Here is a 24,208-nt window from a genome sequence, read left to right as displayed (position 1 = left end):
CTCTTGACACTGACATGTTCCCGAGCCGAGGTGAGTGCTCCCTTTCCAATCTAACCGTCTCTGAGCTGATTACCCACAGGTGAGGTGCGGAGGGGGCTGCAGCTGCACAAGATTCCCAATCAGGAACTCGGGTATAAAAGGAGGATGGAGACACCTCACTATGCCAGATGATTGCTCCAGTTTTGGTAGCCCCAGCCACTCGTATTAGTACTTGTTTGTTCACTTTGACTCGTTTTGGATTACTTGGATTTTGAACTTGGACTGGTTTTGGATTACGCTTTGGATTGCCCTCTCATCTGGTGCTTGTTTGCCCTCTCTCAGGATCTCCACACACCTGCCTCACCCTCGCCGTTTGAACTCCGGATCACCTGCACCACGTCCCATCCTCCTCCGTTGTTCCTGTCTGGACCCTCTCTGCTACCTCACCCATCCCGGATCGCTCACTCTCTGCCCCGCGCTCATCTTGGCTTCCCCGCCTCCCTCGTTCACCACGAGCGCTACATGGACAAGAGCTGCACAGCTCACTCCCCACTGGACTTCCCAGTGCTATTTTTGTTCCCGTTTTCCAAACAAAGTACTTTTCTTTAACTCTACCAGTTCGCCGAGTTTGTGTCGGCATGTCTTGGGTTGGACACTTACCTCGAGTCATGACAGACATATGGTCAATTAAAGGGTTTTATCTGTATTTGTTAGTGTTTTCTGTGTTGTTAAGCCATCCACGCTGGCAGATGATTTAAAACCAGCTAGAACCATTGTGTCACTGGGCTGTTGGAGACAACAACCCAAGAAAAAAATGCACATTAAGTTGAAGCTAACTTAGTTTCACGTTGGCTAAGCTAGAGGAAATGGGCCTGGTTCGTAAAGCTTTCTTATGAACTAAACAGGGTCTGAAATTTGCATCATTTTCTACACAAACTGATTTATAGAAACAAACACGATGAGTCATGATTTGCTCAACATTAAACAAACTTTGACCCTGGCTTGTTTTCATAAAACACCTTTACAACACATCAGTCATTCACCCGTCCACACACACATCCACACTGGTGATGATGAGCTATACTGTAGCCACAGCTGCCCTGGGGCATACTGACTGTACACAGACACCACCGGTCTCTCTGGCCACCACCAGCAGGCAAGAAGGGTAAGGTGCCTTGCCCAAGAACACAGCAAGCGTAACAGACTGAGCAGGGTGTGAAACTTCAATCCTCCGGTTATGTGGCAGGCACTTAACTCCTCTGCCACCTCACCCCACATTGTTTGATATGTTGAACAATATAAAGAGTCTTTTAGAAAACAATGCCACCAATTAGCCTCAACACCTAGCTGGCTTCAGGGAGTATTAGGTTGTTTATTAGTGGTCAGACTGTGACAGTAATGTGGTGCAATCGTGTCCTTTTTACAAAACATTTAGCGATGGTGGTACAAAGGGGACATGTGGTGTCTCTGGTAACTCAGACATGACGAACAAGCCACTTCTAAAGGTGTCTGTCCTCCACAGTCCCTGTGCATTCTCTGGTGATCTGAGCTCCAGCTCTAATGGAGAGAAGCTCCTGGAGCTCCGCATTGCTCTAGTTTATCATCTCAGCTGATTCGGTTTACAAAATCTAAAATTGTGCCCATGTTTACTTTCATGTTCAAAATAGTTACCTGCTGGAGCTCGGCAGTAGCTTCCCACATGATCTTGGCATTTCCCTCTGTTGCGCCAAGGCATAATATGCATTCACAAGTATGGCGTTGCGGTAATATTACTACCAAGCGTGGTGACATGAATGCCTCAAAATCCCTGCAACGCTATGCCGCCATGGCACGTTTATACGACACTTTAAAGCAGCAATATTACGCTGATTTGCAGGCATGGTGTGCCTTCTAAAGGGCTTTAGTCACTTCCTGCAAAAAGCTCCTTTGTGTTAAATTAAAATCCACACTTAGACCTGGAATATCTCAGTTATCCCTGAGCACCATAATGCAGCCATTTTGGACTGCATTACTGATTGTTGTTATCTTCCTCTTTCCCTCCATCTGATCTCTTCTCTTTATGCCTTTTTTATGTTTGCTGTAATTGGTCAGTGTCTCCACATTTCATCAGTGCCATTGGAAGGCACTTCTGTGCCTCTACGTCACCCACAAGCTCCTCGATTTCAGTCTCTGTGTGTCATCCTGGGTATCTGCATTTTGGGTCAAAACAGTCCTCTCAATGTGACAGCCTGAGGATCAGGTCTCTGCTTTTTGCAGATGATGTGGTCCTGTTGGCTTCATCAGAACGTGATCTTCAGCTTTCGCTGGAGCGGTTCGCAGTCGAGTGTGAAGCAGCTGCGATGAGAATCAGTTCCTCTAAATCTGAGACCATGGTCTTCATTCGGAAAAGGGTAGAATGCCTTCTCCGGGTCAGGGATGAGGTCCTGTCCCAAGTGGAGTTTAAGTATCTCGGGGTCTTGTTCACAAGTGAGGGAAAACTGGAGCGTGAGATCGATAGGGGGATTGGTGCTGCATCTGCAGCTCTCGATTTACCAGTCGATCTACATTCCTACCCTCACCTATGGTCATGAGCTTTGGGTAGTGACCGAAAGAACGAGATCACGGATACAAGCGGCTGAAATGAGTTTTCTCCGAAGAGTGGCTGGGCTCTCCCTTAGAGATGGGGGAGAAGCTCGGCCATTCGAGAGGGGCTCAGAGTAGACCCGCTGCTCCTCCACATCGAGAGGAGCCAGTTGAGGTGGCTCGGGCATCTGGTCAGGATAACTCCTGGACGCCTCCCTGGTGAGGTTTTCTGGGCACTTCCAACAGGGAGGAGACCTAAAGGTAGACCCAGGACACGGTGGAGGGACTACGTCTCTCACCTGGTCAGGGAACACCTTGGGATTCCCCCAGAGGAGCTGGCCCAAGTGGCTGGGGAGAGGGAAGTCTGGGCCTCTCACCTTAGGCTACTGCCCCCATGACCCGACTCCTGATAAGCGGATGAAAATGGATGGATGGATGGATGGATGGATGGATGGATGGATGGGATTTGCATGTGTCTGTGCATAAACAGTATTTTATGGGTTGGGGAAATTACTAACCTTACTTAAGCACAGCTTAAGTCGGGTCAGTAGGGATAAATAAGGCCTGTGGCCAGTGCATTAGCCTGACCAACGCTACCTTCACCGTACCTAGAAGAATGCAAAATGTTACATGGCTTGTAGGGATGCAACAATACCACTTTTTTCCAAACCATTATGATACCGATACTTTGATCTGAATACTCGCCGATACCGATTACCAATACCGATACTTCTACCACACAAAACAATGCTATGAATTGGAATACAGGTTTTATTTTCTTGTCTGCTTTCAACAGGAAAAGACTGTGATGTTGATAAAAAGTAAAATATATGAATAGAAATTATCACAAAACTCAAATATTAGGTGAACAGATATGACAAATTCAAAATTCAAGCATCGGCATCGGTTCCTGGTATCGGTTAACTTTTACCAATACCAATATCGGCACCGAAACCAGTATTGGGATCAGTGCATCCCTAATGGTTTGTATTTGATAGAGCACCTTCTAGGTTTCTGAAACCCCCAAGGCACTTTACAACACAATCAGTCATTCACCCATACCCATGCAAATTCGTATGCTGGTGGTCATGAGCTACAATGTAGTCAACTGCCCTGGGGAGCTCTGACAGAGGCGAGGCTACCCAGCACAGGCACCACCAGTACCGCCAACCACCATCAGCAGGCCCCGGTTACGGGGCGGGCACTTGAAGCCTCTGCCACAAGCACTTATTCTTATAATAATGTGATTGAATTTAACACTAGAACGCCAGGATTTTCTGGACCCCTCAGCAGTACCAGCGCTAAGCCAAATGGCCGCTTGGTTTGAAAACAATAACTCAGTCAGTTTATGAAATCAGGTTTAGTATTTTAGCGACTCAGATAACCTGTAATGGCCACATTATAAAACAAAGGCCACCATCCACAAGTTACCGAGGAAACTACATGTTTGCGAAAACACGTCGGACATTATCAGCGTGTTTTAATATTGACCGAAGAAAAACTTTAAATCGTCAAACAATATGACCAATGTGCCTTTTCTCTGATCTTGCCAAAATAAAATAAACCCAGGGGTTCATTTGAGCCAGATCTTGCCGGAACAAGATCCGGTAACTGTCTTATTTTGAAAGGACCGTTCTGGCAATTGTCTGCTAGGTTCCGGCAACTCACGCGACCAACTTGTGTCATACGCAGGGTCCGAATTATCTCCAATAATTGCCTGATAAATTCTGTAGGTTTATTTTCTAAGCAGAAGGACTGTTCTTGTCTCATTTTCTGAAATTTTCATACAATCACATTGGTGGTTCTTTATTCAAATTATTTCAACAGATTATTGTCACAATAAAATATGTATAATATGTAAAAGTCAGTGGTCACTACAATATCCACTGTTAAACTGGTACAAATCTGAAGCCCATGAGGATGTCAGGTATCAGGATCTATGTCAGGACATGAGGATGTTGTCCTACATGGTTCAAAAATGTCCTGCGTAAAACACTCCCACGCCTGCCAGTTTGGCAGGCGTGTCTCAAAAGTTTTTCCAAACACTGATACTAGATAAAAACAGCCCAGCCCAGTGGCTGTCTAGTTCTAGTGTTAATTATTCACCATTCAAAGACATTTTTTACGTGCATGGTTGTTTCACATCACCGTTTAAAGGAGAAGCTACTACAATGTGGTAGTTTTAGGACATGCCTTTCAGACCTTCACAGTGGGGAGTGAATGTCAGAATTTAATCATCACAGCTGACCAGAACTGCTGGTCCTCATGGAAGTTCCCCGATAACTGGGCTAATAGGCTGTAGCAATCACACATCAGAGCTTTGGGCCAACGGGATTACCAGGTTTCGTTTTTCCTCTGGCTGCACATCCACAAGAGTCTGAAAGCGGGAGTCTTAAAAGGACTGATAGGATGAGAAGTTATGGATTGATTGGGCTGAAGAAGCATCACCTCAGAGAATGACAGCTCTTTCAAATACAGAGAACTGGGAATCAATTGGAATCATCTGAGGAGACTGGAAATGAACTGATGGACAAATGGACAAAGGTTACCTTGTTACTTTTAGCAGAGAGGATATAGACTTTTAGAGCTGAGATGACACTCCGTAACACACGTAATTACCCTGTCCATGAATATGATGTCATCTCATGTTGTTTTATTCTGCAATGCTGTTGATGCCACACTGCATTATAACCATCATGCTGTCTCTTAAGGAGACTTTTGGCCGTCCTGACGTGGGTTCCTATGGAAAATGTGTCGATGATTACTATCGTAGTCTTTATAGATGCAACCTAAAAAGTTGCAGTGAGGAGAAAATGCTTTTATGTCTAACAGGACCCATGAGGATGTAAACATTTAATGTCTCATTCCAACAAAGCTGTTTTTAGAATGTCCTTATTGGATTTTTATGTTTGATGTTTCCTACCGTACAAAACCAGCTCTCATCTTTAATGGGATAACACACACAGTACTGTGGAACTAGATACATGTAGGTTTACTCATCTTATAGATCCAGATGTTGCAACAGAGAAACTGGCTCTTTTGTCGGTGATCAGGAGCCCGTAGACGTGTCAAATTCGGCTCCCTGTTGTGCTTTAATTCCTAAAAAAAAGCTGTTCTTATCTGTCACTGAATGCTGGATTATGTGGATTTTGTTGAATCTTGATGATTTTGGGGTGTTTTATTTCTCAGACTTTTAGTTGGACTAAAAATCTTTTGGATCCGACAGCGACGACTCAGTTTTTGCTTTCTGAAGCCTTGCTGCTGTTGGATTGTCTGTCTTCCCTCTCCTTCTGCTCCACAATGATGAGTCTGTGCTTTTTAAAGCACATAAAAGGATTCAGAACCTTTAAAAGGATGGCCAATCACATATTGATCCTGTTTCTTACAAACTGAAATCAGACAGACACATCATTACTCAGTCAGCAGTGGATGGATATTCTAGATTATTTCACATCAGCTAATGGTGATGATCCAAACTCCTTTATCCAATCAATTAATCAGCAATGCTCTTGTGTCTTAGATACAGCAGCCCCGGTTAAACAGAAGGAACAGTTCCTGAATAAATGCAATTATTTACAGCTTCAGAAGCAAAGCCGAGAGGGTTGGAGTTCCACTAGGTTAGAAGTTCATAGGCTGCATTTTAAGGAACTTCAAATATCTTTGAATGAGAAACTTCATGACTCTGTGAGGATCTCTGGAACTGCTCTAGACTGGTTTAGATCGTACCTTTCTAACAGAAGTTAGTGTCTTTGTAAACCATTCATGTCAGATTCTGAAGATCTGTTCCGTGGGTACCCCAAGGCTTGAAGTAAGTAGAGTTTGAAAACGTCCTTGATTGAGCAGAAAAGGAAGGAGTGGTTTTGGCAAAGCATGCCAAGAAGTGAGAAAACTTACAAAGCCAACAGGTTTCTTCATTGTTGACGAAGAACTTTGTGTGGTAACGGTTGACTCGGATACTGAAGAAAAAAACTGACCCCCTGATGAAGATTTTCAGCTGTCCAGTGACGCTTATTCTGCATACAACGACACAGTCTGTTCATCATTATAACTCTTAAGCAGCACACTCTGGGTCCCAAACATAGTTTCACCGCAGTAAAGGATATGGAGCAGTGTTCATTCATTATGACAAGGAATTTTTATTTAGTTTTATTCTTATTTTTGTTGACTAAAGTACATGCATTTTTCTTCTGAAGCAATAATTTTCAACTTGTGTAAAGGAAATATTAACTACTCCTACTTCAAACTGTAAAGAAATATGAAAAAATCACATTCACACTAATTATTTCTATAAGAAAGAAAGAAAGAAAGAAAGAAAGAAAGAAAGAAAGTGATCTTTTCTATAGCACCTCTGAAGATAAAAATCACGAGGTGTTTCACAAGAAACAAAAAATTTAAATTATTTTTTTTAATTATTAAAAATATGTTTAAATTACAAAATAATTGTGGTAAAAAATGTAAGGATAGAGAGATGGATTAACGAATTAATTAATTAAATGATTGATTGATTGATTGATTAATTAATTAAATAATTAATGCCTGAATGAATGAATGAATGAATGAATGAATGAATGAATGAATGAATGAGAAAGAGGGAAATCAATGCATCCCGGGAAAGGCAGAATAGGTAGAAAAGCTGAATAAGGAGAGGGTGGTGATGGTCACGCAAAAACCAGCCTGAACAGGTGAGTTTTCAGCTGTTTTTTAAAGGAGACCATTGAGTCCACTGATCTCAGGCTCAGGGAGAGAGAGGTCTAGAGTCTGGGGGCCACAGCAGCAAATGATCTGTCACCTTTAGCCTTTAGCCTGGTGTGCTGTAAGTAAGTAAATTTTATTTATATAGCACTTATCACAGACATAGAATTGCAAAGTGCTTCACATGGATCACAGCAGAATAAACATGATCTCAAAACAGAAATAGATTAACTTAAAAAAAATTTAAGTAAATCAAATAAACAATGATTACAAATTACAGTTAAATAAGAAAATAAAATATTTAGGTAAAATCAGCTTTAAATAAAAGGGTCTTCAGCTGTTTTTAAGTGTCCAGACTGTCCACTCTACGTAAGGATAAAGGAAGATTGTTCCAAAATCGGGGTTCAACAGTCTGGAAGGAGCGATCACCTCGACTTTTGCTTCTAGAAGGTTCTGGTGGGTGGACCTGAGGGCTCGGGTTGGACCATAAGGCTTTAACAGTTCAGTAATATAGGGAGGAGCTTGACCATGTAGAGCCCTGAAGGTTCTAGTCAGGACTCTAAAATGAACTCTAAAGTTAATGGGTAACCAGTGCAGAGACATCAGAATAGGAGTGATGTGTGCTCTTCTGTTTGCTCCAGTTAGGAGCCTCGCTGCAGACTTCTGGACCAACTGAAGGTGGTCAAGGGCTTTTTTGTTAAAACGTGAAGAGTGTGTTACAGTAATCTAGACGGGAGGAGATAAAGGCATGGGGAACCATTTCAAGTTCATGTTTTGACACCAACTTTTGCAGTTTGGAGACAATTCTTAAGTGATAAAAACAGTTTCGGACCAATGATATTTTGCCAGACTCTTGACATATCCAAGGCTGATTAAAAAAAAAATGATTTCAGTCACTCAAAATATGTTTTATGTAAAATATCTCCTCTTTTGTCTGTTTTTTTCCTGAAAAAATTAGCATCACATAATCAAACTGGCATATAAAGGGTTAAAATGTATATATATATATATATATATATATATATATATATATATATATATATATATATATATATATATATATATATATATATATATATATATATAGGTCGAGTCAGAGGTGGTGCAATTCTGCGACAAGCAGCAATGTTGGATTTAATAAGCCACAGCAGCAGAAATGAGCCCTCATGCAGTTAATACGCTACACTGTGGGGTGGCAGACACCTGTAACTTCAATCCAAGCAGCATTTGTGGGTGTGTTACTATTGAAACTTTTCGAGTATTTAGAGCTTGAACCCCGCCCACCAGTCGCAGTGTCGCGGAGGTTGTCAGGGCGAGTGAGAGCGAGCGAGTGGTAGAGGAAAAAAACACACAATGCCGAGAGGAATGTTCAGTGCTGACGAAGCTCTTCGTCTAGTACTGGTAGATTCGGATGATCTGCGGTCTTCTAGCGAGCTGGACAGCGTGGCTTCAGCGCACAGCAACAGGGAGTCTGTCAGCAATGACGCATTTCCACAAGCAGCCCATCCAGCCCTTACCTTGTCTGATGTCCCGCGTCACCTCCGTGGGGAGGGATGTGGTGGCGGTGATCGGGCCGGTGAAAACTCTGCTGGTGATTGATTCAGCCCTGGGGGTGTAATCCGCGGGAATTGGAGCCGGAGTGGGAGAGACTGCGGGGTCGGGGAAAGACAGGTGGCGAGGGGGCGGGCTCAAGCAGCTCGAACCTGGTCCGTGGCGGGGGGAAGGGGGGGGGGGGGGGGGTGATGGGCCGGTGAAAACTCTGCTGGTGATCGATTCAGCCCCGGGGGTGTAAACCGCGGGAATTGCAGCAGGTCGGGGAGGAACCGCAGGGGGAAAAAATCACTGGTAGCAGGGGGATGGCCCAACACAGCCTCAGTGACAATAATAATGATGATGGCTGGGTTAGTTTGGGAGAAGAGGAACAGTATTCCAAGTGGATCAGGCATTTTGATGAGCCAGCTGGATACTGTGGAGACAGGGATCTGTCAAATTCAGAACACATTGATTTTCTGTCAGTGTTTTGGGATGAGGAATTCTGGACCCTCATCAGAACTGAAACTAACTGATATGCTCACCAGTATTTAGAGAGGGAGGAACTGACATCTAGCTCCAGATATAATGACTGGTACGATGTAACTGTCCCAGAAATGAAAGCGTTCATTGCCATTCAGTTCTGCATGGGGCTTGTGGAAAAGCCTAAGATTGAGGATTATATATATATAATAAAAAAAATAAACCAAAGAAGGGATGAGTGAAATGTGTTCATGACGCTGAAGCACCAAAAACAGTGTTCTTGATTGATATGCAGTAAACATAACAAAATACCAATAAAGTAAAAAATATTCTATATATACATAGTTGTATATGTCTACATAGGAATATGTATATTTGTATCATAAACAATAACAACACCAAGAAAATAAGACAAAAGCATAAAAAAATCTGCAAATTTGATGCAATATGGCTGCAAAATGATGAAGTCACAATATGCAAATTATGTCAGTGAATTTGTTCCTATCACAAAATTTGGCTCATACTGAAGATTTTTCTAATTTACATTATTCCTCTATCTCTAACCGCATTTAAGCTACAAGCTCTTTAAAGGGACTTTGCGGAGTTTTGAATTTTTGTGCTCACGATTGCCCCCTCAGGCCAAAAGTGTAACGGCAGCTTCAATAATAGGCTCGTGCACGAGGCGCGCATGCTGTACGTGCACACTCCTTAACAAAAATAACAGCTGAGTTAGTCCCTTGTGTGTGTGTGTGTGTGTGTGTGTGTGTGTGTGTGTGTGTGTGTGTGTGTGTGTGTGGCCTGGAGGACAGAGGACAGCAGCTAATTAATTAAATAATTTGGTTCTGTACCTTCCTCTTCAGCACAGCCGACAAAGGTTTATGGGTCAGTTCTCCTGCACGCTCAGATCATTCCCTTCCCTTGCTTTGAAAAATTGTTCCAAAATGAAAGTTGAACCCACATATTTTTTTATCTGTGAATTCAATGCCGTTCGGCGAGTCTCAAATAAAAATTTGGGCATCTTACTGTAAAGAAAATATGCCATTAATGTAAAAAAGAAACTCTTATTAAACTATGTTCACATCCAGAATCAAACCTGGGTCTACTGCACGAAAGCCCGACGTCTTACTAGGCGAGCTAAAGCACCAATGATGTCCTTTGTATCTGTAACAATTATATCCTTGATTACAGCTGAAACAACGTTCAAAGAACGGTTTGGAGATCTATGCCTGAGCGTGAACGCGCATGAAGCAGCCTGCTTGACCCGAGCAGCTCTCTTTTTCTGTGATTTTACAGAAAAACAGGCAATCACAGTAAAAATGCCAGGGCTCATTTTACAGGACCAGGGCATTGCAGGAGAATGTATTAAGAAGAAATTTATTATTTTATACATGTTTTGGCTGTCAAACTTCCATAATGCCCCTTTAAATAGTGATATAAAAAATTTATATTTTAATGAAAAAACCGGCACCTAAAGGGTTAAAGGAAGTTATTCTTTGCAGCTGTAACACACTCCTAAAGTTTATTGGGTTACTCAGTCCCCAAACACTGTGCAGGGATAAGTAAAACATAATAATGCAAATAAGAATAAACAAATGTCTCTATCTCTTACTTCCCTCAGTTCGTGTCGTCAGGAGTCAGAGGTGGTGTGAGATGACTCCATGTTTGGATGATGAAGGATGTAATCTCCTAGTAAATCAGTCGGGCTGGACTTGCACACAACCAGGAGGTCGAGTCAAAACCACCACGGTGAGGCCAAAACATCTGCCATGTTAATTTCACATCTGCAGAGTTCTTTAATTGTTAACTCTGAGTGTTTATGTAAGGTTTTGGGGATTTTTGGACCCAAAGATTCAACCAACAAAGAATGAAACAAATAAATGTTTTCTTAGTGAGCTTGAATGCCAAAGTACTGGAGAGAGGCATGGCGGGCCTTGGCTTGACTCGACTTGACTGGACGTAACTTAACTATGGGTTGACTTGACTTGTCGTGACTTATAGCTTAATGTAGCTTGACTATACTTGACATGGCTGGACTAATCTTAGCATAACCTAGCTCAGCATAGCTAGGCCTGATTCAACACAACATGCACACTTGATATAACTTGAATAGCTTGATTTCAGTGGATGTTTCTTGATTTAGCATTTTTATGTTTTTTTTTCTTTTGTGTGTGACATAAAGCTGCTTTTGCCTGACTTGACTTGAATTGACTTAGCTTGGTTTGAATTCACACAATTTTACTATAGCTTGACTTGGACTGACTCAATTCTAACTTGGTTTGACCAAGTTTAGCATGACTTTGTTTGCCTGGAATTGCTTGACTTATGCTGATGAAGGTTCTCAGTCATCCAGGTAATGGTAATCCAGAAGGGTTCAAATGAAAGCAACTGGACTTCTTTGGTTTCTTTTAGATGTTTCGCTTCTCATCTGAGGAGCTTTGTCAATTCTGACTGGAATATGGGAAAGTCAAGTTTATAAGCTATAGCTGTCTGTTGTTATTTAACGAACAGAAACTACTCTGAGTCCTACTCAAGGCAATTCTGAGAGAAGATGAGGAAGTTGAAGACAAACAAGGGCAAGGACGCTCTTCGCCGGATCTCACAGGATAGTTAAGATTCCTCCAATTCACCCCGCCAATACGATGCCTCCGTTTGGATCCCTAACTGATAGGATCACTGTCCTGCCAGTGGAGAATCTGGATGTTGTGTTCCGAGGGATCATCAGGGAACCAGGCCCAAACCTGAGAAGAAAAGTTGTCACTGGACTGGCACATCCGGGAAACTCGGAGCTGGACGTGAGCACCACTACGCCTGCCGTGCCTCCTGCCGCATTGCCGCCACTTCCACTGCAGCCCCGCCAGGCCGCAGGCGGAGGAGAGAAGGAAGGGTGGAACTCCATCAAACAGGTTCCCAAGCGATCGTTTGAATGAGGCATAATGAAATTGGAGAGACTCGAACCTCTGCCGGAGATCCAAAAGAGCAGCTCGATCATAGGTGGGACAGGAATCAGCCACTGGGAGGCTCAAACCATTTATGGCAGAAAGTGGGTGTGTTGAGGGCGGGATGTGATCCAAAAGCAGCTGAGAACCTTTCTCGGTAGTTTCTGATTTATGAAGCGAATATTGCGTGCAAGTGTGCATACTCCATTATTTGTAGGTCACTAACCACAGCACATTTTTTTGCTGAGTACAGTTTTAATAAGGATTCTATGCAATGTTTTATAAATGAGACCCCTGGACAGTCCTCACTACATTGGACTGCATTAACGATGCCACTGAGCTTCTGTTTGGGTGTTTGGTCTTTAGGATGCACCAGTTTCTGTCTGAGGATGTCATTGGGTCTAAACTTTACCGGGATGTTGCGTTTGGAGAAGATTCTTCAAAGTTTTGGGTTGGGGGGGGGGGGGGGGGGGGATAAACAGTAAAATATCAGAGTAATTTTTGTGGGGACATAAAGAAAATGCGTGCATGCTCGATTCATTTTTACAACGCCCGTTAGAGACCAAACTCATGCCATCCAGCCCGACCAAACCCCGAACGTGCCGATGTGTAAGCATTAGTCTTCCAACGCAGAGAATTTTTAACAGGGACATTTTATTGGGAAGTTAACAAAATTTATCAGAGAAAAATCAGTTTTTCAGTATCTGTTCAACAAGTGGTGTGGTTATTATCTTACTCACTGTTTCTCACATCCTACTCGCTCCCAACTCTGGGGACATCGGAGCAGTGGTGGGCCTTGTTTAAGTTGAGCAGCGCCTCGCTTGGAAAGCAGACGAGAGCAGACGGGCGCAGCAGTGGGAGTGGCTGAAAGTCAGCATTTAAGTCGGACGGATTTCCCTACATGTAGCTCACGGGTGACGATGGATGAAGATATCGCGTTAGAGTTCATACTTGTTTAATTATTTATTTTAATTCTGGTGCCTGTTAGCAGCTGAAACACATCCTCACGTGCTTGTGGATATCATATATTGTATATGAAGACATGACTGTAATAATAAGTAAAGGTTATCAGCTAAAGGTTTAGTGTGCTCATAGGAAACGTGAGAAAAGAAAACAAAACACATTTCTCTTCATGGCCTATATAGTTGTCATCATCAACGTAACATGATTTACAGAATACATGTGACCAACTAACATTTCATGTTCTACCACCGGATGTTTGGATCAGAATATGAACCAATCAGATCTTAGATCAGGTGAGAGCGAGGCGTTTCCCGTCATCCCCTAGGTTTTGCAGGCGAGGGAGAGCAACTGCAGCGCCTTGCTCCAAAATCTGTGGCCGCCTTGATCTCACGAGGTTATCGTTGCCTACGTAGGCATGACGTCAGAGCAAGTTGGCGTCAACTCAGACACAAATCTAACCGGCATGCACTGCGCACAGATCACCGCTGATCTAATCTGCACAGAACTGGCTCATCTCGAATAAGGCCACAGTCTTGCCTTCAGAGCAGCTTGTGAACTGTACCAATTTGAGGATTAGTGGAGGGGGAGTCATAATCTTTGAATGAATAAAAACTAGGGGTGAGACTCGATTAAAAAATGTTATCTAATTAATTAGAGGCTTTGTAATTAATTCATCTAAATTAATCGCATGTTAATCATTCAGGGAAATGTGCCCTCAAAGCAAAACATTTAATTAAAATTATGAGACAGAGAATCAAACATTAGACATGGTTCTTACTGTAAATTAAAGCTTTTAATTTTTAAAAAGGAACAGGGGAAGATATTCAAGCAGGCCTTAGTGAGCATATCTGAAAGAGTGCACGGGTCCTGACTGTGGTTTGTGCTTATGCACCAAACTACAGTTCAGACTACCCACCCTTTCTGGAGACCTTGGAGGGGTGCTGGAGAGTCCTCCTTCTGGTGACTCCCTCATTCTGCTGGGGGACTTTAACGCGCTCAAGATTCAGTTCAATTCAATTCAATTTTTTTTATAAAGTGCCAAATCAAGACAAGAGTTGTCTCAAGGCACTTCACATAATAAACATTCCACTACAGGTCAATTCATTAAGCCAGTCAGAAAAAAGTTTCCTATATAAGGAACACAGCAAATTGCATGCTAAGCAAGCATATAGCGACAGTGGAGAGGAAAACTCCCTTTTAACAGGAAGAAACCTCCAGAGGATCCTGGCTCAGTATAAGCAGCCATCCACCATGACTCACTGTAGATCGAGAAGACAGAGCAGGCACACACACACACACACACACACACACACACACACACACACACACGCACACACACACACGCACACACACACACACACACCATGTAATGTGTCTATGGTTACATTGTGATTTCTCAGTAAATATTCTGTTTGGTGAGAGATAAACTTTATTGTATTTATCCTAGTGAATCTATAATTAAACGGGTAAACTAGTAGTAGCACATTCACTGTCAAAGAAAGTAAAGTGTTATCATCAGGAGAGGGAGAATGTTTAAATGGTTAGCAACAGTGTGCTAGCCGATGGCCCCCTCCATGAGGACACCACAGCTCAGCAGAACATCATTGTAGCTTCTTCTGGGGAGAAAAACTCTTAAAGAAAAAATAAAGTTAACAACTAAAAAAGCAGGAAATAATGCAGTTAAAGAGCAAAATGTAGAAGAAAGTAGTAGAGTGTGAAAAGTGGTCAGTGTATGCTCCAGCAGCAAGGGCGTCATTTTGTTTTCAGAATTGCTGGGGACAATAACCATACACTTGAGTGGTGTTTAAAAATTGCTGGGGACAATAAAGTAGGCTAGCACAGGGGTCGGCAATCCGAGGCTCTGGAGCCGCATGCGGCTCTTCCATCCATCTGATGCAACTCTCTGTGCTTGTAAAATAATAAATGGATATTTAAATAAAATGCTTTATATTTTACTGCATTAATTTTACACCTGTATGCCAATTCTAAATGTAAAGATTGTCTGCGTAAACCTGAACAGGTCCAACCCGGTCTGCGGTGGTTGACCGGTCACGCTTGTGCGTAATCATATAGGCACTTTATGAGCTGAAGAGGATGTGAGATTCTGGGCTTCTCCTCAGACGGCTCCTGGATGTGTCGCCACATTGGAGCCAGGAACAAGCGCTATTCAGCCAAAGTTTCATCATCAGGGAACATTTTCTAAGTGACAAGTCTCTCTGAGAGACAGGGTTTGGAAAACACTCGCTTCAGTGGGAGGAATCTTCCCGCATGCCCTCTGGGTGGCTCTGGGGTTAATCAAGTTTAATTGTTTCTCTTTGCAACAATCTTCACAGGAAGGCAAAACAGTTAAACGGCAGGTTACATATATTTCCATTTGACTGTTTATTTTGACAGATGTACTCAAGGATGTTGCTTGGTTTGAAAAAATTACCCCGACGCACACGGATGCTCATGGATGAGCTGACATTTTAATCGTTAACGCACACGCGGAGGTAAAATATTCCCATCAGAACATCAGAGCTCTTTATACTGGACACTGTGTTCAGCGCGGCTCGGAGCGCCCCCGGTGGACAGTGAGCTGAAGATCTGGGGTTCGCAGTGCAGCGCAGAACCACGCGCATGCGATGATTTCCTCCCACTGAAACAGTCTGGAAACCCGGTCTCTCTGAGGGATTTGTCACTTGGAAAATGTTCTTTTTATGAAATTATGAAACTTTGGCTGAACAGCGCTTGTTCCCGTCTTCCGCATGAAGCGTAGAGACATTTGATCACGCACAAAGTTTATGTGGAGCAGAAGCGGTCGGGCCACGGCAGGTGAAATGTTCCTAGCCTACATGAAGGGAAACTGTTTAATTGTAACATTAATGTGTTACTGGACACGCTGGTCTGGTTGGTTAGACCAGTGTTTGAAGTGGAAAACACACACACACACACACACACACACACACACACCAATTAAAATATTAAATAATGCTGATAGCGTGGACTAGAAGACAGGTGATGGTTTACGTATTTAAATGATGATCAGGCTGCTGTAAAATGTAATCTCCATCCACATCCAGACACAATTATCCTCTAGTCTTTCTCTAGTCGCTCTGCTCTTGTCTGGGCTGATCAGCTGATGGTGCGCGCGCGCCTAACTAGCGGCTGATGCACATTTTACGCATTTGGAGAGGTGGACTGGATGCTGTGCGTTTACTGGAAGATGGTCCACTTAACGCACGGGTGTAGACTACATATTAATGACAAATGAATGAAAATTAAATTGTGAGTTTTTACTTCATATTTTAGAAATAAAAATGACGGGGGAACACATTTATGACATCTTTTTAAACGAAAATTTCTAGCGCGACCTGCCTGCTTCACTTAAGTCACTGCTTATTAAGGTCCGTCCAAAATTACCGTGGGAAATGGGTAATAATGGTTCTTTGATGGGAACAGGGTGCCGACCCCTGGATAAGATCTGAGCTGGTAAAACAAAAATCCTCATCAGCAGGCGTTTTTGAAAGTGGGGGGGACACAGCTGCCAATCACAAATTTTGCCGGGGACATGTCCCCGGCGTCCCCGGTTAAAATGACGCCTATGTCCAGCAGTCTAAGCCTATAGCAGCATAACTACAGAGAAAACTCTGGATAACTTAGCCATTTTAGATGGAGGCATGTTGGAGGCAGGGCAAGGGAGAGCCGCCTTTACCGATTGTACACTCCACCTCCCTCTACTCCCTTGCTTGTCCAGCCTAGTCTTAAAAATAGACAAGGTGTCTGCCTCACGGACTAAGGCTGGCAGTTGGTTCCACGAGAGAGGAGCCTGATAACTAAAAGATCTGCCTCCCATCCTATTTTTAGATATTCTGGGAACCACCAGTAGACCTGCAATCTGAGAGCGAAGTGCTCGGTTAGGAACATATGGAACAATCAGGTCACTGATGTATGATGGAGATTGATTGTTAAGAGCTTTATATGTGAGAAGGAGGATCTTAAAATCTATTCTGAATTTAACAGGAAGCCAATGTAGGGAAGCTAAGACAGGAGAGATATGATCTCTCTTTTTAATTCTCATCAGAACTCTAGCTGCAGCATTTTGGACAAGCTGAAGACTTTTAACTACATTCTGTGGACTTCCTGAGAGTAACAAATTACAGTAATCCAGTCCTGATGTAATAAATGCATGAACTAGTTTTTCAGCATCACTTCTGGAAAGGATGCTTCTAATCTTAGCAATATTCCGAAGGTGGAAAAAGGAAATCCTACAAACCTGTTTAACGTGGGATTTGAATGACGTGTCCTGGTCAAAGATAACACCAAGGTTCCTTACTTTGTTCTCGGAGATTACAGTAATGCCATTCATGTCAGGTGATTGGCTAAGCAATTTCCTTTTCTGGATTTCTGGTCCAAAGATGAGAACTTCCGTCTTGTCTTGATTTAAAAGCAAGAAGTTTAGAGTCAATTTTTTATGTCCTCAAGACAAGCCTGTAATCTACCTAACCGATTAGGTTCATCAGGGTTAATGGATAAATATAACTGAGTATCGTCAGCATAACAGTGGAAGTTTATCCCATGCTGTCTAATGATTTTACCAATTGGGAGCATATATAGTGAAAAGAATTGGTCCAAGCACTGAACCCTGTGGTACTCCACAAGTAACCCTGGAGTATGAAGACGATTTGTCATGTACATTTACAAAATGAAATCTGTCAGACAGGTAGGATTTAAACCAGCCTAATGTTGTTCCTTTGATCCCTACAACATGTTCAAGTCTTTCTAAAAGAACATTTTGATCAACTGTGTCAAAGGCAGCACTGAGATCTAACAAGATTAGAACAGACAAAAGATTCTTATCGAGGCCATGAGAATATCATTTGTAACTCTCACTAATGCAGTTTCAGTGCTGTGATACTCTCTAAAACCAGACTGAAATTACTCAAACAGAGCATTAATGTTTAAATGCTCACATACTTGGATGGCCACTATTTTCTCCAGGACTTTGGATAAAAATGGAAGACATACACATCTTCATAAGATACAAATTAAGGTTAAGGTTCACCTCACATAAGTGTTTTAAGCTATTCTCATTCACAGTGTGAAAAACATCTTTGTATCTGAGGAGGGCGTGGCATTCTGCGGTATGTTGGTAAATTCTCAGAAACGTGTCAAATTCTGATTAGCCAAACGTGGCCAGAAATCATAACAAAGTAGTTTTATAAAACAAGAATTACTTCTCGAGTGATTCAGTTTCTAGCAGAGTTCCAAACCGGCCAATTCGGAACAAGCATCCTTGAGACATCTCCTTTGACAGACAGTCAAAAACCTGTTTGCATGCTGTAAGCTGACACAGCCAGACGGCTCCCTAAGAGCCACATCCACTTTGGATGCAAATAAGCATTCCAGCTACAGTTGGGACCTGGAAACCTCTCAAGACTGTACGGGTCGTATCAGAGTTAATCTACGAAATCCCAGTGCCGTAAGGTCTACCCGACTTCTGGCAGTCTGGATCTGCTGGGGGTCACCGCCAGGGTTTGTAGACACAACAGACTGTGTCTGATGCTGTTTTATTAATAATCAACTCTCTAGTTTATAGCAGACATCAAATTCTTTTACACCCAGATTTCACAATTTCTTTCAGACACAAAGATTCTGATAAACATCTAATTTACATCACACCACCTACATATCACACTCCATCACTGCATATCCACTCCATCACATCCAATTATTCATATATTGTCATGTATAATCTGTTAAGTATTTTCATTTTCCCATCCAGGGTTACCTGAAGGGAAAGCTCACCACGCAGGGGTTGTATTAACAAGCTGATCGATTTAACCCATACCAATCTTTACCAATAACCAAACAATTTAGACTTTGCAAAGGGAGAGCAAAAATGAAACACACCACACGAGTTGTCAGTTCACTCTCGTCAGACAAAGTCCTCTCCAGAGTATTTAAGGACACACAGAAATGATAAAACGCACACACATTTACACTTTCCTTTAGACTTCGAAAGGGAGACACCCAGATGCTGGCACAGGGCGTTCTTACTGATAAGCCAGGACTGGGAAGAAGCAAGGTCAAATGCCTGTCTGTTACCAGGGGAAAAAGAGCTGGGTGAGCTTTTGTTTAAAAGAATAAATAATGTATCCATAATTTATCCAACATAATCATTGGTTTAGAAAATAATAAAATTCCTTTTTAACTAAATACTGACTCTGTCTTAATTAATACGAAATGTGTTATGGTCCCTGAACAAGTAAAAGTAACTATTATCTTCTGATTAACCTTCAAAGATCAATCAGATTGATATTTCATATTTATATGGAATCATCACATCTTATTGGTCATAAATAATTTGCACTAGTCACTAGTGGTGTGCATCTCTACCTGCCTCACGATTCGATCCGATTCCGATTATCTGCCTAACGATTCGATTTGAGTCTGGAATGCATCACGATTCTTCACACAAATATTTTCATTACTTGATAAAAGCAGTAGAATAGTTTTCAATTTCTTTTTGATTTCGAAATCCCTGAAAAACAGAACATTCATCTATTCACTATAGTGAGCAATAATTTTTAAAGTGTGCTGCCTATAATTACTTAAATAATATAAGAAATAATGTTTTCGGTAGAGCAGCTTTAAGATAGAATACAACTGAACTTAAAAATAGCAAACAAATACTGTGTTAAGTGATTCTTTCACATCCAGGATCCCAAAACCGAAATTAGCCCAGACATCCGATTTAAATGTAACGGGTACATCTTTGATTACTGGTAATGTTGGCCCTGTATCCCTGTCCGCCTTTTCTGTGTTAAATTGGCGCTAGGGCAACGCAGTGCACGTGTCATTGCAACTCTGCCCCAGAAGTAGTTGTAAAACCTCAAAACTTTATTATCCTCGCATAGACATAGACCAGGGATCGGCAACCTGTTCCCATCAAAGAGCCATTATTACCCGTTTCCCACAGTAAAGAAAACACTGGGAGCCACAGCAGCCGCGGCGTTGTGGGCGGGGCGGCGCCTACCCTCAGACAGCAGAGAGCTGCTCACAACAGGTGACAGCAGCCGGTACCGGTCGCTCGTGGACGTCAAAGATATCTTTCATAAGACGATAATCAATAAAACGATTTATATAAAGTGGATCCAGAAGTTGTAGCCCGTCTCTGCCTACAATATTTTGATATTTTTCACCCTGTTGGTGGTTTTACTGAGCAGGTGCCACTTTTGTCATACGTTTCTTTTTAAAACATGTTTAGACTGTTCAGAATACAAATCCAGGCTCTGTCACATTTGATTGCTGTAATTAAACTTTGTAGGTTTGGGGAGGTCAGAAAAGGATCCGATCATTTTGTTTTTCCCTCATTTACAATGACGGAGATAATGGTGCAGTGCTCCTGGCTCTGGTGTTAATCAAGTTAAATTTGTAACAATTTTCCCAAGAAAACAGAACAGTTAAAAGCAAGGCTTGTGTTGACCGGATAGTTCCCGTATTTAACCGTTTATTTTGATGGAGAAAGAATAGAAAGAATTACCCCGACGCATGCAGACGAACTGACACTTTATTCATTGCGCACATCGCAGATGTAGCTAAATCACTCAAGAAATGATTCCCATCTGAACATCTGAGCTGGACACTGCTCAGCGCAGCTCACTGTCAGCGTGTACTACATAAGGTACACAGCGAGCTGAAGATGTGGAGAGGGGCTTGGAGCGCGTCGCAGAACCAGAGCGCATGCAGGAAGATTCCTCCGACTGAAGCGAGACTTGTCACTTAGAAAATGTTCCCTGATTATGAAACTTTGGCTGAATAGCGCTTGTTCCTGTCTCCAATGTGGCGACACATCCAGGAGCCTGTCAAAGGAGAATCCCAGAATCTCACATCCTCGTCAGCTCAGAATGTGCCGATATGATTACAAGCGTGACGCGTCAACCCGGTCTCACAGTAAGACCGGGTTGGACCTGTTCAGGTTTACGCAGACAATCTTTACATTTAGAATTGGCATACAGATGTAAAATTAATGCAGTAAAATATAAAGCATTTTATTTAAATATCCATTCATTATTTTACAAGCACAGAGAGCCGCATCAGATGGGTGGAAGAGCCGCATGCGGCTCCAGAGTCGCGGGTTGCCGACCCCCGACATAGACATAGGGAGAAAATCGCATTATATCACGTTGCTGCATCGATGCGGAATCATGCACGGCTGAATCGCGATGCATCTTAGAATCGATTATTTTTCCCACCTCTACTAGTCAAGCTATAAAGTGTGACCGCTACAAGGTCAATGACATCTGTGTGTTTAAGGATTTCTTGAATCATCTCCAGTATTGGTACATAAACTGCAGCGCATGGTGACACATATAGACTTGGCTTGACAACAGAATAATTCCTCTCAATACCTTTTGCTGTTGCCCCGACAAACAAGTTAGTGTCCACAACTGAACTGACCAACTCACAACTTTTACTGCATGAAGTCCAAAAGTGCAGTTCTGTGAGTTCTGCTGTGGAAGTAAAGACAAGACAATAGCTTCTCAGAACCTTCTATTATAATGATAATTATAAACAGAAGAAAAAAAGCTTTGCTTCCTCTGACTCGTCTTTCAACTTTACTCTGGAAAAGTATTTTGAGCATTTCAGCAACTTTCATCTCAACACCTCCTGACATAAGAAACTGACCTGCACAGACATATTTGATGTCAAATATGGTTTATTTGTTTTGGTGTTGCTCTAGCTTTGATCTTGTAGGTTCAACTTCAAGTAAATGAAACCGAGCGAGGCCTAAGGTGATTGGTCGAAACTGCATGTCCAAGATAAATGTGAGAGTTTTCATTGAGATTGCAAAAGTGAAACAGGGGCAGGATTTAAGTGGACGTACATTTAAAAAAAACTGTGGTTAAGGTTCATGCTGATTTACTGGCTGCATATAATTCTGCTGCATGCAGGCTGCAGCTGTGCACCAAGCCAGCAGCACACATTCATCAACCTTGCTTTTTGTCCCCATCTTTGCTAATTCATCTAACTAAATCAGCTTATTTAATACTGATTATAAATCAAGCCAAATCTGTCTGCTTCTGTTCGCTCCTGAGTGGTAGCTTGGTAAAACTCGTGAGCGAGGGATCTAACAACACTCAGCTGATCTGGATTTGGCTAGAGTGGTCAGCTGACACATTTTGAAGCAGCTGCGGGGCTTCATGTGAATCACCAATAACACATGTTACTGTAATGCTGGTGTGAACTGGGTCTGTGGTTATTAAAAACAGCTTCACTACAAGTGGTTTTTTTAGATATTCAAGGTGTGATGACTAAACATAAAGTCTATGCTGAAGGGACTCTGCAGTTCTTCAGGTTTTGCCTTTTTCTTAATAAAATAACATCTGAAGAGGAATATGTTTTGGCCCAATGTGTGTGTGTGTGTCTGTGCGTGCGTGCGTGCGTGTGTGTGCTGATTGAATAATTGTTACGTCTGAGTACTCTCCTCCATCACTCTTCACAGCAGCTAATTAGCATATTTGTTTCTGAATCCTGTTCAAGCAGCAGAAATCATCCAATCAACCAAACTCACTGAAGACTCGCTGATGTTTCTAAACTCTTTTTTCAGCTAATTTGAAACTCTGAAGCTGATGATTTGCTGTTTTGATATATATTTGATATTTCAACTCGCGAGCCAAATATAAATATACCACGGGCCAAATTTGACCCGAGGGCCTGAGTTTGACAACCATGATGGTGAACCAACTTTGTCTTCAGATCATGTGAGAGCTGTTTTGAGACCCCCATGTTGCTTCAGAAAATATTAAAAGAGGAGGGAAACTTACAATTGGATCCCTTAATGACAAACTAGGCATTTTGGCTTGCTTTTAGCACCCCCTAGTTTTAACACCTCATTCTAACAGCTGAAATGTCTTCCCAGCCTTTCTTAGTGTCTACAGGAGTGGTCCGTTGCTAAATTAAACAAACCAGCTGTGTTCATGATGTAAAACATGCAGGAAACGTGCTGGAATCAGACTGCAGCACCAGGTATGTCAGCTCTAGCATACTGGACCGGCAACTCTGAAGTTGCAAGTGGAATCTTCTGGTCACATGGGGTGATAGGGGCTGGGCGGCCATTCATTAATCCTGTAAAGGGTTGTTTTAACACATACTGGTTAAAAAAACTATCCAAAGGCAAAGGCCTAAAAAGAAAATGATCCGAAGGAAAACTCACAATCGTGACAGAGACGTTATCGCTGACTGCAGAGGAGAAAAGCTCTACTGTAATTACTTTAAAGACAAAGACAATGAAGCAACAGCAGCAGCCCCTCTGAGCTGCTCACCTCTGAATTATTCATGTCAACAGTGTTTTACTGCAGCTGGAATCCTTAAAGTGCTGAAGGAATCTGACAAGTTTGAGCCAGATTGCACCGATAACTGCCTATCACACTGAAACACATGATCACAGAGCTCTTCCTGTACCACACCACTCACAGCTGATCAAACACTGGTGGGGGTGCCAGCTGTGGTCTCACACTGAACACTTCTGCTGCTCCTATCGTACACTGTGCTCAGGCAATCACCTGACTAAATCAGGGGTGGGGAACCCTGGTCCTCAAGGGCCGGTATACTGCATGTTTCAGTGGTTTCCCTGCTCTGACACTCCTGATTCAGGGTTGTTTCATCTATTCAGCAACTCACTGGGCTCTGCAGACGCCTGCTAATCACCTGTTGACTAAAATCAAGCAGGGTAAAGAAGGGAAACCACTAAAACATGCAAGACAGTGGCCCTCGGCGGACCAGAACTCCCTGCCCCTGGACTAAACGATGAGGAGAGATGATCTGGCTTCAGCTTCGGCTCTCTGGAGCTCTTGTTTTAGAGGATTGTGTGGCCCAGCGTATGTTAGGCCCCATTCGTATGGAAAGTGGGTGGTCTTTGCAGATCTTTCTGACAGGTTCCACGAGCTGTTTACTGTCTATAGCTGCTCAGTTCTTTGACACATTTGTAGGCTCTGATTTTCACTAGGATGCTGTTTTGTTTGTTACCCTTCAAGTACCTCAGACCCTTTCAGTGTTGGGTATACTTATCAAAGCCTCCT

At 42.5% G+C, this 24,208-nt stretch overlaps 1 protein-coding gene across 2 annotated transcripts in view; it reads left to right on the top strand.

The window, feature by feature from the left end:
- The window catches only part of LOC107396083 (chemokine-like protein TAFA-5), a 48,659-nt gene that overhangs the window by 20,724 nt on the left and 3,727 nt on the right, over positions 1 to 24,208 (top strand). The window contains exon 3 of one of the 2 annotated variants that reach the window (XM_054734161.2): positions 10,865 to 10,992. The exons of the other annotated variant lie outside the window; for it this stretch is intronic. Coding sequence (XP_054590136.1) covers positions 10,865 to 10,992 — 128 coding nt within the window. The remainder of the gene's footprint in view (positions 1 to 10,864; positions 10,993 to 24,208) is intronic. 2 annotated transcript variants of the gene reach the window in all.

The sequence above is a fragment of the Nothobranchius furzeri genome, chromosome 14 (assembly GCF_043380555.1).
Source record: "Nothobranchius furzeri strain GRZ-AD chromosome 14, NfurGRZ-RIMD1, whole genome shotgun sequence".
Taxonomy (NCBI): domain Eukaryota; kingdom Metazoa; phylum Chordata; class Actinopteri; order Cyprinodontiformes; family Nothobranchiidae; genus Nothobranchius; species Nothobranchius furzeri.
Note: the sequence above shows the minus strand (reverse complement) of the source record. Positions and strands in the feature narration are given on the sequence as shown.